Source organism: Pan troglodytes, chromosome 3 (assembly GCF_028858775.2).
Source record: "Pan troglodytes isolate AG18354 chromosome 3, NHGRI_mPanTro3-v2.0_pri, whole genome shotgun sequence".
Taxonomy (NCBI): Eukaryota; Metazoa; Chordata; class Mammalia; order Primates; family Hominidae; genus Pan; species Pan troglodytes.
This window is the reverse complement of record NC_072401.2, coordinates 61,483,050-61,498,189: the sequence shown is the minus strand read 5'-3', so window position 1 is coordinate 61,498,189 and position 15,140 is coordinate 61,483,050. Positions and strand designations below refer to the sequence as shown.

General features: G+C 36.7%; 1 protein-coding gene and 1 pseudogene across 1 annotated transcript in view; one reads left to right on the top strand and one right to left on the bottom strand.

Moving 5' to 3' along the window:
• The window catches only part of LOC741816 (UDP-glucuronosyltransferase 2B15-like), a 230,244-nt pseudogene that overhangs the window by 182,396 nt on the left and 32,708 nt on the right, over nt 1-15,140 (bottom strand).
• Nucleotides 1-15,140, top strand: part of TMPRSS11E (transmembrane serine protease 11E) — a 50,262-nt gene that overhangs the window by 22,431 nt on the left and 12,691 nt on the right. Inside the window, exons 5-9 of the mRNA XM_003310367.5 lie at nt 1,684-1,847; nt 4,940-4,978; nt 6,476-6,653; nt 7,585-7,844; nt 9,048-9,190. Coding sequence (XP_003310415.2) covers nt 1,684-1,847; nt 4,940-4,978; nt 6,476-6,653; nt 7,585-7,844; nt 9,048-9,190 — 784 coding nt within the window. The remainder of the gene's footprint in view (nt 1-1,683; nt 1,848-4,939; nt 4,979-6,475; nt 6,654-7,584; nt 7,845-9,047; nt 9,191-15,140) is intronic.

Here is a 15,140-nt window from a genome sequence, read left to right as displayed (position 1 = left end):
ACTATATACACATCCCCATGTGGAAGTTCCACAGAAAATTCCCTAACTCAGGAAGAATCCAATCACATAAATGAGAAACCTGGAAGTCATCTAACACTCCTTCCTTTCCTGGTCCCCTCATACATTATGAATAACTAAGTTCTACTAATTCTATTTTCCCAATAACTTTCCAATTTGCTCACCTCTTTATTCCAGTAATCTTGCTACTGCTACTCATTATTCTGTCTTCTGTTACTGCAATAGTGAGAAGAGCAAGTTTATTGGAAAGATGAAGTCAATTTTGGAGATGTTGAATTTACATACTAAGGGACCATATGAACCTGAAAAATGAGGGTGACTCAGTAGAGGGAAATGGAACTGAGCAGAAGATAGAAATTTGCTCATGATCAACTCAAAAATTTGGAAGCATGGGTGTAAATTTCTCAGAAAAAGAATAATAAAAGGGAATGAAAAGGATGATGAAGAAAACTTGAAGAACAATATTTAAGGTGATGGAAGGAATATAGGAATCTTAGATATAGGGAAAGAGCAGGAAAATAGAAAAATCATGACAGAAGCACCACTGATGCAAAAGATAAGAGGTTTCAAAGAGAGTGTGGTGGGCATTGACAAATATTCCTGACTGAGTAATATAAATATCGAAAAGAATCCACTGGCTTTGTCAACTAGGATACTTGGGTTGTTACTTATTTTCATGTCTTGAAAATAGTGTTACAATTAACATGTTTATAGGTATGTCCTTGCACAGATGCATGAGTGCATTTGAATGTTTAATTTCTAGAAGTGGAAATGCTGTGCCAGAGAAGACAGACATTCAAACTTATAATAGATAACACTGCCATCCAAAAATAAAACTCTAATTTGTATTCCCACTTCCAGTTTATGAGAGTAGTGGTTGATGCAATATATAGTGAAGAGTTAGATTCAGAAGTGACTATGAAAAGGAGTGGGTAAAGTAGCTGGCAGGATGATTCCAAGGTAGTAATTCATACAAATAGTATTAAGACTAATTAATGCTCTGTGTTGAAAATGCAGTCACATGAAGTCAGTACAATTTGGTAAAGTGGTCTTATATCTTCAGGATTAGGAGTTGTTTAGGATAGCCTGAAGATTGTTTAGGGGAGGTAAGTAGACTTGAGTCACAAGAATAAAACCTGAAATTCAAAACCACAGTTGATTTCATATTTAAGTCACATTGTATTTGATAATTTTGAATGGTTTTTGACAAGGTGTCTTTTTATATTAATAGCCATATACTTAACTAGACCTTCTGATGGTAAGGGAGACCATGAACAGACTAACTCACTATATGAGAGGCTGAATTTGTGGTTCTTCACATAGTAAACAGTAGCAATATAGAAGGAAACATTTATGGATGTATTTTGTGTGTGCATTTCATGTACGTGATAAAGAAAAAAGCAGATTGTGATATTACCCTTCTTTCTTTTCTTTTCTCTTTTCTTTCTCTCTCTCTCCCTCTCTCTCCTTCCTCCCCTCCATTCCCTTCTCTTCACTTCCTTTTTCCTTTCCCTTCTCCTTCCTTCCTTCCTTCTTTTTCTCTTTTCTTTCTTTCCTCCCTCCTTTCTTCACTTCCTCCTTCCCTCCCTCCCTCCCTCCCTCCCTTCCTGCCTTTCTTTCTTCTTTTCTTTTCTTTCTTTCATTTTCTTCTTTTTTGGCCCACAGTCAACAGAAGCATGGAGTGTTGGCTCATATGCTGTTGATTTGTAGATTTCACTCTACTGAGGATCCTGCAACTGTAGATAAAATTGTTCAACTTGTTTTACATGAAAAGCTGCAAGATGCTGTAGGACCCCCTAAAGTAGATCCTCAGTCAGTTAAAATTAAAAGTAAGTTAATTTCTCTTATTTTTCTTTCATAGAACAGCTTCATGTTAGGTTTGATCTTGGCACTTATTAAAACATTTTTTTTGATGTCCTTTAATTCTGGGGTCTTGCCACCAACAGTACATTTCTTTGGAACTAAATTTGTCCTAATGAAGTATTTTAATTTTTAAAACTACCCTAAACTTAGGCCTCCCATGCAAGCTTTTTATTAACTCCTTAGCAGTTTTCTTTATATTACACTTTATACTTTGGCTATAGAATCCAATTATAAGTGAAGAAAATGGCTTTGTATTTTCTTCTTTTTCTTGTTGCTTTCATTGTATGTTCTGAGGGTGTGGTATATGGAAAGGTTCATGCCATTTACACATTTGTTTTCAAATGTCATTAATATACCTTGCTATACTTTCTTCCCTTAAACTTTTCACCAGTGAAACATTTATAATAAACTTATTTTTGGTATATTTACAACTATAAATGAAAAATTTAGGTAGATTTTTGTTGTTCTTGTTGTTATTGTTTGTAGGGCCACATGGGACAAAACAAGTGATGATAGGTCCTCACATTTAGAAAATAAGAAATATGAGATCCTCAGTGGAAATTAAGATCTGGCTAAGGGCTGGGTCATATGTTACAGAACAATGAAGGTCTATAGAAATACTATGTGGGCACAAGTATAATGTTACATTTTCTAGAAGTTACATTAAAAATAAAAATAAACATGTAAAATTAATTCTCAATAATTTGTATATTCAACCCAATATGTCCAAAGTATTATCATTTAAACAAATAGTCAATGTAAAAATTATTCATCAAATATTTCACTTTTTTTTGTAGTAAGGCTCTGGAATCTAGTGTACATTTTATACTGATAGTACATTTCAGTTTAGACTAGCCACACTGCAAGAGCTCATTGGCCACATGTGGCTAGTGGATACAGTAGTGGATATGGCAGCACTGGAAACTAGAGAATAGGGGACAAGTAGAGAGAGTGAATACAAACTGCTAATATAATATCTGATAGATCTAAGTAGATGCCTAAATTGATGGCCAGCCAACCCACTTGCTTAGGAAGGAGGCTTCAGTAGTCAGGGACAGATACATAATTTATGCACCTTAGCACAAAATGAAAATGCTAGACCTGTTTTCAAAAAGCAAGAAAAAAGTGCTGTTAAAAGTACAAAGATATAACACTTTTCTTTCTTCCCTGGTCTCGCTCTCGACTTTCCATGGTGTTTTCATTTGCTGATTATTGTCATTCTAAGAGAAAAAAATTAAATTTGTAGATTACTAATATGAGTTTAATTGTTTATATCATGCAATGTCGATATAAATGCATATATAAGTACATTTAACTTGTATTTCAAATCATGGAAATTATGCAACTGTATTTCGTAGCTTATACATACATGTTTTTCATTTTTGCCTCAATGGAAATAGTACAAAAGGCTAATGGCTCTTTTTATTTTCCTGGTTAATATGAGAAAATTCTACCAACACTCTCTACCTTCAGCTTATTGAGGAGTGAGGAAGGACTAGAAGGAAAAGGAGATCTGGATTTCCCTATCTTTCTCTTTCTACGTTGTAGTTTTCAGCAAAAGTTGTTGGCTAATACACAGAAGTAACAGAAGCAAGAAAGGATATGACAGGATCTGTTGTTCATTTGTGTTTATTAGAATGCTATTGTCTTTTCTATGGGTTCTAAGCAAGTTTTGGTTCAAACAGAAAACATGGCCTCCAAGGCATGTCAGTCCACCTCTGCTTACTTAATGGAAGGGATAGCACACTTACCTTGTACTTGCTTTGAGTCTTGCTGAACCCCTGTGGATTGTGGGTCCACTAGAATTCTGATTTCATAGGGAATTGTGAATGATATATGCAAATGGAGTGGAAAGAAACTATGGACACACTTATTGCACATATCTTGTCTGCCAACACTATGATCTATTATCCTATTGAACTTCATTTTCAAAACACAAGTTACAAGATAAAATTATTAAGAATGTCAAGTGAACAATAGCAGAGCATTGTACCAAGCACAAGGCCATTGTGAGTGTGAGACCCAGTGCAGATGTATAAGTCACACATGAAGCCAGCCTTGTCAGTGCTATCAATACTCAAAGCTTGACATTTTCCTAGGAAGAGCTTGAGATAGAGAACAGGTTATTTGAAACAAAGAGATCAGAGGTGGTCCTTTTAATATTAACTGAGACTAAATTGTAAATTCTTCCTTATTTTTGCCATTTTCCCCACAAGTAGCCAGAATAAATAAAGTCAGAAAGAAGGCCTTCTAGAATATAGATTTCCACTTCATTCATACTATTAAATACTAAAGAAAAAAATTAACACTAATATTTTTGCATTTAGAGCATCCATCCTTCCATGTACAAAGAATAGTTTTGGTCTTTAGAACTCTGCTGAGTCAGAAAGTTTGAGCTTAGAGTTTTATGTATCTATTAGCTGGGTTAGTGTTTGCATAGGGTTTGAGACTGACTAGTGAGAAGTCAGCAAGCTAAGAAGTCATTGGCTGGAGCTAAATGACAATTTGAGTGCAGACTGTCTTTTGAAATTTGACTTCAAAAGGGGTAACATTGTTTTTAACTGTGAGTGAGTACAAATTTATGGAGATGCTACTCAGGTGTGTTATACAAATGGGACTAGGCTTATGAGCTCAATGATACAATCTGAAATAATGGTTAATAAAGGTATTGTTACATTTGGGGAATTAATACTGTGGTTTAGAGTAGTATTTCCCATGGAGGGGCTGTGGACTCTCTGCATCTTATTTACTGGTATAAAATCCAAATTCTTGGGCGTCATTACAAGCTACCGAATTAGAGTTACTGGGAAGGCAAACAGGAGTTTCATTATAAATATGCTTCCTATGTGACTCTTACCCACATTAAAGTTTAACACACCGTTCACATTCTCTGCAATGTGATGATCATCCTATGTCTATGACAAGCTATGTTGCCTTCTTTATAATCTAGAGATACTGTTTTATAATAAAATTAAGCAGCCTTTTAGTATTTGAAATACTCGGAGGCATAGTGTAATTCTGATGTGCTGACCCTATTTGCCATTTCTGTGTGTTTCAGAAATCAACAAGACAGAAACAGACAGCTATCTAAACCATTGTAAGTTTAATATTTATTAAAATAGCATTACCTGAAGGTAAAAAGCTAACACTATAAGTCATTTAGGTTTACTTTGTGTTGATATCATAGGGACAGAACACATAAAGTTTGATTAATTTGTGTACAGTTCATGGTGCTTTATCATATCTCGGAGATACATTTTATTAGTAAAGGATAGCAAAATTGAGATAACTTTGGAGTGGATGTATGGGTGCCTGTGGCAGATGTGTAGTGGAATTGAGTTGTACAGCTGTTAAAGAAGAGGCAAGAAATGTTTACTTATCAATGTTCTGTTTGTAGATATCTATAAGATAAAACAAATCTATACATTGTGTTTTTCAGCTAGAGGCAGAAACTCATTGTCACTATATCCTAGATAAAATCTTCTTGATGTTATTAATCCTATGGATTAATACAAAAGTGCAGGAAATTATTGGGTCGTGGAAGAGTCACAGAAAGTGCAGGAAATTATGGGGTATATTTTAATAAAATTACTGAAGACACATAGATAATATCTTCACCTATATTATAAAAGTGCTGAGTCTAGGCCTAGCACTTTTCTTCTCCTATAGCCAAGTATGCCACCATGATTTACAGTATACATTCAATAGTTATGGGGTTGTTGCACATTACATTTCTCTTAAAAGGTGGAAAAATATGTGATACTCACCAGCTCATATAGTTGGTTAATTTCTAAAATCAACTAAACACAAAACCAAAAGATAATCTCATTACCTAAATAGCATATATTCTCACCACCAATATTTATTGGGAACCTACCATGTGCTAGCACTGTGTTAGACAACAGGCATTCCAAATGGATAAGATATAATATCTCTACCTGAAGCACCTTATACTTTAACGGGACTAGGTGCATGAGACTAATTCATGAACACATCATTCTTAAACAACACTTCTCAACCAAGGGAAATATTGTTGGCCAAGCTATCATGCCCCACTGTGGCATTTTTGTCATGAATATAGGGGGAGGGCTACTGGCATCTATAGTGGATCTACAGTATATAGGCCAAGATCTTATGATGCACAGGGCAGCCCCCTACAACAAAGAATTAAATGGTTCAACATGTTAGTGGTGCCAAGGTTGAGGAACCCTGTCATAAACAATGTCAGTATGTATACATACACATAAGCACACATACAGAGTGTGTTTGTTATACACATAAGCACACACACAGAGTGTATTTGTTACTATTATTATTTTGGAAGCACCAAGAAAGTAATAACTAATCCAGATTGGAGACAGGGGAGTTAGAGAAAGCATCCTAGAGAGGTAACAACTGATATAGATTTTACAAAATGAACAGGAGTCAGCTAAATAAAACATTACAGTTTACAGAAAGGTAAGAGCATGAGAAAACATTTGATACTTTTGGAGCACAAAGTAGAAGAAATATGGGACATAGTAACACAATTTGATGTGCAAAACAACTGCTAATTAATGCACCCACCAATGCACCCACCCTCTCTCTTTTGCAGGCTGTGGAACACGAAGAAGTAAAACTCTAGGTCAGAGTCTCAGGATCGTTGGTGGGACAGAAGTAGAAGAGGGTGAATGGCCCTGGCAGGCTAGCCTGCAGTGGGATGGGAGCCATCGCTGTGGAGCAACCTTAATTAATGCCACATGGCTTGTGAGTGCTGCTCACTGTTTTACAACGTAAGTCTTGAAGCTTGAGAATGATTGGGAGTGAACAAAGTGCACTGGGTTTTGGCAAGAAAATACCTCATGAATTTTGGGAGATATGAGTTTAGCATAAATTAAAAGTAATGTGTATATCACAAACGACTGGATCATTTGTAAACATTAGTAAGAGATTTTAAAGTCTGGAAATGGAAATGGAGTCAAAGTATATGTAAATAAATAATCTTTTGATGAACACACAATAGTTTCTCAAAGAAAGCAGGAATTTTAAAGTCATTTTTGGATTTGAATTTGCTGTCAAACAGGAGTGCTCTATCTCTGCTGAGTACCTTAATCAGAGATGGAGTCTGGATAGGTTGTAGGTTTGATCCTAAGGGGGAAATTTCACATGGTAAGAAAAAGAATTAAATACGAAGAATTATGTAATGAAGATATGAAGAATTTGGAAGTAGCAAGTTGTATAAATGAATAGATTGACTAATTATATTGCAAGAAATGGAGGACCCTTCAATCTATTGTCAAAATGTCTATAGTATATAAAATAATAATACTTTGTTAAATTATTGTGTGGACTTTTTGGTTTTCAGAGAAATGTGTATATTTCTGGGTGGGGTACATGAGACACATAGAATATATTAATTTCTCTTATTCTGTACAGGGTACTTTCCATAGGTCCCTTGGAGTCATTAATATACAGAAAAATCAAAAAGCCCTAGCATTTGGAGTGGATGACTTGGCATATGGAGTGGCATGTATATTATAGGAAATGGTGGCTTTTTCACCTGGTCAGAACCCTGAGCCTTATTCTCAAATTGGAAAGAGTTCTATACATCCAAACTATAAAAAGAAAAAAAAAATCTACACCTGTAGACTAAATTATTTAATATAAATTATTCGACTGGTAGCATGGTAAAAAGAAATTTATTCTTCATTTTTTTCTCCCCAGATATAAGAACCCTGCCAGATGGACTGCTTCCTTTGGAGTAACAATAAAACCTTCGAAAATGAAACGGGGTCTCCGGAGAATAATTGTCCATGAGAAATACAAACACCCATCACATGACTATGATATTTCTCTTGCAGAGCTTTCTAGCCCTGTTCCCTACACAAATGCAGTACATAGAGTTTGTCTCCCTGATGCATCCTATGAGTTTCAACCAGGTGATGTGATGTTTGTGACAGGATTTGGAGCACTGAAAAATGATGGTGAGCATCGGAAGAGGAACTCAAGTAAAAGTTAAATTGGTATTTTATGGCATTTAAACAATGAAATGCCATTATGCCAAAATATGTTAGTTGTGTGGTCATGTGACCTGGACCAAGTCAGGCCCTAAAAGTGAAGTAAATAACTTGGAAGGCACAAAAATTCCTTCCTGCCTAAGTTAATATCGAGTAAATTGCTACTACTATATACTACAGTCATAGTACTGCTAAGATGTCTGAAAAAGCAAATATGTCTCCTAGCCATGAACTTTCTTTAGACAATTAACCAGTTTAGAGATTAGCAATCAATAATATACCCAATTCTGAAGATTGGAGAATCATAAAGCCACCATTCTCCCCTACTGAAATTTCCTTGTAATCTTAACAATGGAGTGGACATTATTTAGATAACTTGTGGTTCTTTCCTAGGCACCCAACTTTTTGCTCAAAGTAGTTAGGAACAAATTATCTTCCCAAATATTATTGTTCTAAACATATGTAGTCTAAGATTCTGTATCACTATCTTTTTTTTTTTTGAGACAGAGTCTCCAGGCTGAAGTGCAATGGTGCGATCTTGGCTCACTGCAACCTCTGCCTCACAGGTTCAAGCGATTCTCCTGCCTCAGCCTCCCCAGTGATTGGGACTACAGGCGCCCGCCTAATTTTTCCATTTTTAGTAGAGACAGGGTTTCACCATGTTGGCCAGGCGGGTCTCAAACTCTTGGCCTCAGGTGATCTGCCCTCCTCGGCCTCCGAAAGTGCTGGGATTACAGGTGTAAGCCACCGCACCCAGTATCCCCCACTTTTTTTTTTTTTTTTTTTTTTTTTTTAAGATGAGGCTTCTTTCTGTCCCCCAGGCTGGAGTTCAGTGGCTCGATCTTGGCTCACTGCAACCTCTGCCTCCCGGGTTCAAGAGATTTACCTGCATCAGCCTCCTGAATAGCTGGGATTACAGGTGCATGCCACCACCCCCAGCTAATTTTTGTATTTTTAGTAGAGACAGGATTTCACCATGTTGGCCAAGCTGGTCTTGAACTCCTGGCCTCAAGCGATCCTCCAATCTCGGCCTCTCAAAGTGCTGGGATTACTGGCGTTAGTCACCGTGCCTGGCCTGTATCACCATCTTATTCCTAATCATGAAACATTTTCTTCAAGTTTATAAAATATATGTATGTCTACAAATACAAAGACTTTTTTTTCTTTTAGGTGACAGTCAAAATCATCTTCGACAAGCACAGGTGACTCTCATAGACACTACAACTTGCAATGAACCTCAAGCTTACAATGACGCCATAACTCCTAGAATGTTATGTGCTGGCTCCTTAGAAGGAAAAACAGATGCATGCCAGGTAAACAGTTTTGCCCATTAGTATGTTGTGTATTTTTTTGTTTACTTTTCTTTGAAATAATTATATATCTACAGGAAGTTGCAAAGATAGTACAGAGGAGTCACAACATCTCACCCAGTTTTCTCCAATGATTACATCTCACATAACTATAGTTCAATATAAGATCTGGGAAATTGACAGTCGTACAAAGTATGTGTCTAATTCTATGGCATTTTGTCACATCTGTGGATTTGTGTAACCACTACAGTTAAGATGAACTATTCTATCACCACAAAGACCTACCTTTTTCCCTCCTCCTACTATCCCTAACATCTGGCAATCACTAATTTATTCTCCATCTCTATAATTTTTCAATTTTCAGAATGTTATATAAATAGAGTAACAGTAGCTTTTTAAACAGAATTTAATTTTGGATCATCTATTGGTATTTTTGGCTTTTTTTTGTAGAAAAATTTTAGTGGTTCCTTTAAGTTATATATATGTATATATAAATATATATTTATTTATATATACATACATAACATCACTGTCTATGTGTATTGAAATTTTACTAGTTTTGGTGGAGTATAGAATAAAAAACTTCCCCTTAAATCCCTTTGCTTTTCCCTCTTTAATATTAAACATTAACAAATATAAACATTAAATATTAATAAATATAAATATTAAATATTTGCTTTATATTTTGAGAACGACAGAAGACAATGTTTTGCTTCAACTGTCAAATGTAATTTAGAAAACATAAGAGGAAAAGGAAAGACTATTTACCTATGGATTTCTTCTTTCCTCTTTCCTGATTCCTTTTTTAAAAACAGTCATTTCTGTTTTAGGAACTTCTTTTAGCCACTCTTTTAGTATAGGTATGCTGGTGAAAAATTCTCTTAGATTTTCTTTGTCTCTAAAAGTCTATTTCTTCTTCATTACTGGAGCATAATTTAGCACTGACAGTTCTTTTCTTTCAGCATTTAAATCATTGCCTCTGTGATTTCTGCAAGGAATTTGCTGCTATTAGAATTATTTTTTTTCCAATAGATGAGGTGTCATTTCTTGCTGTGTTCAAGAGTTTGTCTTTAGTTTTCAGAAGTTTGATTATGTATCTTGGCATGGATTTCTTTGGGCTTATCCTGTTTGAGGTTTGCTCAGCTTTTTGAATATGTAGATTTATATCCTTTGTCAAGTTTGAGAAATTTTCGGTCATTATTTCTTAAAATACTCTTTCAGTCCCACCTTCTTTCTTCTTTCCTTCTGGAACTCTAACCACAGCAATGTTTACTCTTTTATTATAGTCCCAGAGTTTCCTAAGCTTTTGTTCATTTTTTTTGCACCCTAGTTTCTCTCTGTTTTTGAGATTGGGTAATTTCAATGTATCTTCAAGTTTACTGATTCTTTGCTCTGTCTTCTCTATTCTTATGTTAAGCCCATCCAGTGAGTTTTGAATTTTGCTTATCATATTTTTTAGTTCCAGGGTTTTTCTTTGTTTCTTCTTTTTATATTTACTATTTCTTTGTTGACACTTCCTATTTCTTTTCCTTTGTTTTAAACATGATGGTAATTGCTCATTGAGATGTATTTATGATGGCTGCTTTAAAATCTTTGTCAAATAATTTCAACATTTGTGTTATCTCAGTGTTGGTATCTGTTGATTGCCGTTTCTCATTCAAGTAAAAATTTTTATATTTCATTGTATGATGACTGATATTCAGATATATGCTGAGCATCTAATTATTATTTATTCTGTTTTGTTGTTGTTGTTATATCATGCATTTAAATTTATATTATTTTATTTAATTAATTACTTTGCTTCTTCCAACTTTTATTTTAGGTTCAGAGGTTACATCTGCAGGATTGTAACATGGGTAAATTGTGTGTTGCTGGGGTTTGGTGTACAAATTATTTCATCATGCAGGTAGTAAGCATAATAACCAATAGGTAGTTTTTGGTTCTCATCCTCCTCCCACCCTCAACCCTCAAGTAAGCCCCAGTATGTACTGTTCCTCTCTTTGTGTCCATATGTACTCAATATTTAGCTTCCACTTATAAGTGAGAACATGAGGTATTTGGTTTTCTGTTCCTGCATTCATTTGCTTAGTATAATGGCCTGTGGCTGCATCCATATTGCTGCAAAAACCATGGTTTCATTTTGCTTTCCGGCTCCATAGCATTCCATGGGGTATATTTACCACATTTTCTGTATCCAGTCCACTGTTGATGGACATTTTAGGTTGATTCCATGACTATTGTGACAATTGCTGCCATGGACATATGCATACCTGTGTCTTTATGGCAGAACAATTTGTATTCCTTTGTGTATAATATACCCAGTAATGGGATTGCTGGGTCAAATTGTAGTTCTGTCTTAATTTCTTTGAGAAATCTCCAAGCTGCTTCCCACAGTGGCTGACCTAATTTACATTCCCACGAGCAGTGTATAAGCATTCTCTTTTCTCCACAACCTCAACAACATCTGTTGTTTTTTTGACTTTTTAGTAATAGCCATTCTGACTGGTTTGAGATGGTATCTTATTGTGGTTTTTAATTTCCCATTTCCCTGATTAGTGATGTTGAGCATTTGTCCATATGTTTGTTGGCTGCTTGTGTGTCTTCATTTGAGAAGTGTCTGTTCCTGTCTGTATTAGGCTGTTCTTACACTGCTATAAAAAAATACCTGGGTCGGGCATGGTGGCTCATGCAGGTAATCTCAGCACTTTGGGAGGCCAAGGGAGGTGGATCACTAGAGCTCAGAAGTTCAAGACCAGCTTGGGCAACATGGGGAAATCCTGTCTCTGCTAGAAATACAAACATTAGCCAATGTGGTGGTGTGTGCCTGTAGTCCCAGCTACTTGGAAATTATGAGGCAGGAGGATTGCTTGAACCCAGGAGGTCGAGGCTGCACTGCACCCACTGCACTCCAGCGTGGGTGACAGAGCAAAACCCTGTCTCCAAAAACAAACAAACAAACAAACAAACAAAACCAAGTAAACAAAAAGCCAATATTAGGTAATGTATAAAGAGAAAAGGTTTAATTGGCTTATGATTCTGCAGGCTTTATGGGCAGCATGGTGCTGGCATCTGCTCGGTTTCTAGGGAGGAAGCTTACAATCATGGCAGAAGGTGAAGTGTGAAATGGGAGGGAGCAGGTACATCACATGGTGAAAGCAGGAGCAAGAGGGATAGAGTGGTAGGAGAGGTGCCATACACTTTTAAACAATCCGATCTCACGAGAGCTCACTCACTATTGCAAAGATAACTACAAGCCGTGAGTGATTGGCTCCCATGACCTGAACACCTCCCACCAGGTCCTACCTTCAGCATTGGGGGTGACAAAGCAACATGAGATTTGGGCAGGGATAAATATCCAAATTATATCATTCTGCTCCTGGCCTCTCCCAAATCTCATGTCTTCTCACATTGCAAAATATAATTATGCCTTCCTAACAGTCCCCGAAAGTCTTAACTCATTCCGGCTTTAACTCAAAAATTCAAAGTTGGCCAGATGCAGTGGTTCACACCTATAATCCCAGCATTTTGGAAGGCCAAGGTGGGTGGATTTCTTGAGCCCAGGAGTTTGAGACCAGCCTGGGTAACGTGGCAAAACTGCATCTCCACAAAAAAAAAAAAAAAAAAAATTAGCTGGGCTTTGTGGCATATGCCTATAGTTCCAGCTGTTTGGGAGGCTGAGGTGGGAAGATTGATTGAGCGTGGGAGGTTGAGGCTGCATTGAGCTGTGATCGCACCACTGCAGTCCAGCTTGGGTGACACAGAAAGACTTCATCTCTGGGAAAAAAAAAAGTCTGAAGTCCAAAGTCTCATCTGAGATAAAGCAATTCCCTTCCACCTCATCAATCTGGATTTCACTGTCGATGTAACTATCAGCATTTTGGTCACAACCATTTAACCAGTTTCTAAGAAATTTCAGACTTGATCATATCTGTCTTCTGAGCCTTCAAAATTCTTCCATCCTTTACCTGTTACCCAGTTGCCAAGTCGCTTTCACATTTTCCAATATCTTTATAGCAATGCCACACTCATAGTTACCAATTTTCTGTGTTAGGCTGTTCTTGCATTGCTATTAAGAAATATCTGAGGCCGGGTAATTTATTAGAAAAGATGTTTAATTGGCTCATGGCTTTTCAGACTTTATAGTAAGCCTGATGCTGGCATTAACTTGGCTCCTAGGGAGCCATCAGGAAGCTTATAATCATGGTGGGAGGTGAAAGGGGAGCAGGAACATCATGTGGTGAAAGCAGGAGCGAGAGAGAGAGAGTGGGAGGAGGTGCCACACACTTTTAAACAACCAGATATCGTGACAGTTCACTCGCTATTGCAAAGACAGCACTATGCCGTCAGGGATCCGTTACCCAAACAACTCCCACCAGCCTCACCTCCAGCAATGGAGATTAAACTTCAACATGAGATTTGAGAGGGGACAAATATTCAAACTGTATCTATGTTTTTTTTCCCCATTTTAAAAGGGAGTTGTTTGTTTTTTGCTTGTTGATTTGTTCAAGATTTCTTAAAGATTCTGGATATTAGACCTTTGTCAGATGCATAGTTTGCAAATATTTTTTCCTATTCTGTAGGTCATCTGTTTACTCTGTTAATAGTTTATTTTGCTGTGCAGAAGCTCTTTAGTTTAATTAGATCCCAGTTGTCAATTTTTGTTTTAGTTGCAATTGCTTTTAGGGTCTTTGTTATAAAAGCTTTGCTAAGGCTGATGTCCAGAATGGTAGTTCCTAGGTTTTCTTCTAGAGTTTTTATAGTTTTAGGTTTTACACTTAAGTATTTCAACCACCTCAAGTTGATTTTTGTATATGGTGAAAGAAAGGGGTTCAGTTTTAATTTTTTGCATATGGCTGGCCAGTTATCCCCAGCACCATTTATTGAGTAGGGAGTCCTTTCCCCATTTCTTGTTATGGTCAGCTTTGTCAAAGATGAGATGGTTGTAGACATGCAGCTTTACTTCTGGCTTCTCTATTTGGTTCCATTGATCTATGTGTCTATTTTTTTTGTACTAGCACCATGATCTTCTGGTTACTATAGCTTTGTGGTATAGTTTGAAGTCTGGTAGTGTGATGCCACCAGCTTTGTTTTTTTGTTTAGGATTGCTTTGGCTATTAAGGCTCTTTTTTGGTTCCATATAAATATTACAACAGTTTTTACTAATTCTGTGAAAAACGACATTGGTAGTTTTATAGGAATAACATTTAATCTGTAAATTTCTTTGAGCAGTATGGCCATTTTAACAATACTGATTCTTTCTATTCATGAACACAAACTGTTTTACCATTTGTTTGTGTCAACTATGGTTTCTTTCTTTTTTTTCTTGAGACAAGGTCTTACCCTGTTGACCAGGCTGGAGTGCAGTGCCACGACTATAGTTCACTGCAGCCTTGAACTCCTGGGCTCAAGCAATCCTCCCACTTCAGTCTCCTGAGTAGCGGGGACTATAGGCATTCACCACCACACATGGCTAATTTTTTAGATTTTTGGTAGAGATGGAGTCTTGCCATGTTGCTCATGCTGGTCTTGAACTCCTGAGCTCAAGCAATCCTCCTGCCTCTGCCTCCTAAAGTGCTGGGATTATGGGCATCAGCCACTGTACCTGGCCTTCAACTATGATTTCTTTCAGCAGTGTTTTTAATTCTCATTGTAGAGGTCCTTCACCTTCCTAGTTAGCCATATGTCTACGTATTTTATTCTTCTTGTGGCAATTGTGAATGAGATTGCACTCTTGATTTGGCTCTCGGCTAAGATGTTATTGTTGTATAGAAGTGCTCCTCATTTTAGTACATTGATTTTGTATTCAGAAACTTTACTGAAGTTGTTTATCAGTTCTAGGAGCCTTTGGGCAGAGACTGTGGAGTTTTCTGGGTGTAGAATCATATCATTTGTGAAGAGAGATAGTTTGACTTCCTCTCTTCTATTTGGATGCCTTTTATGTCTTTCTCTTGCC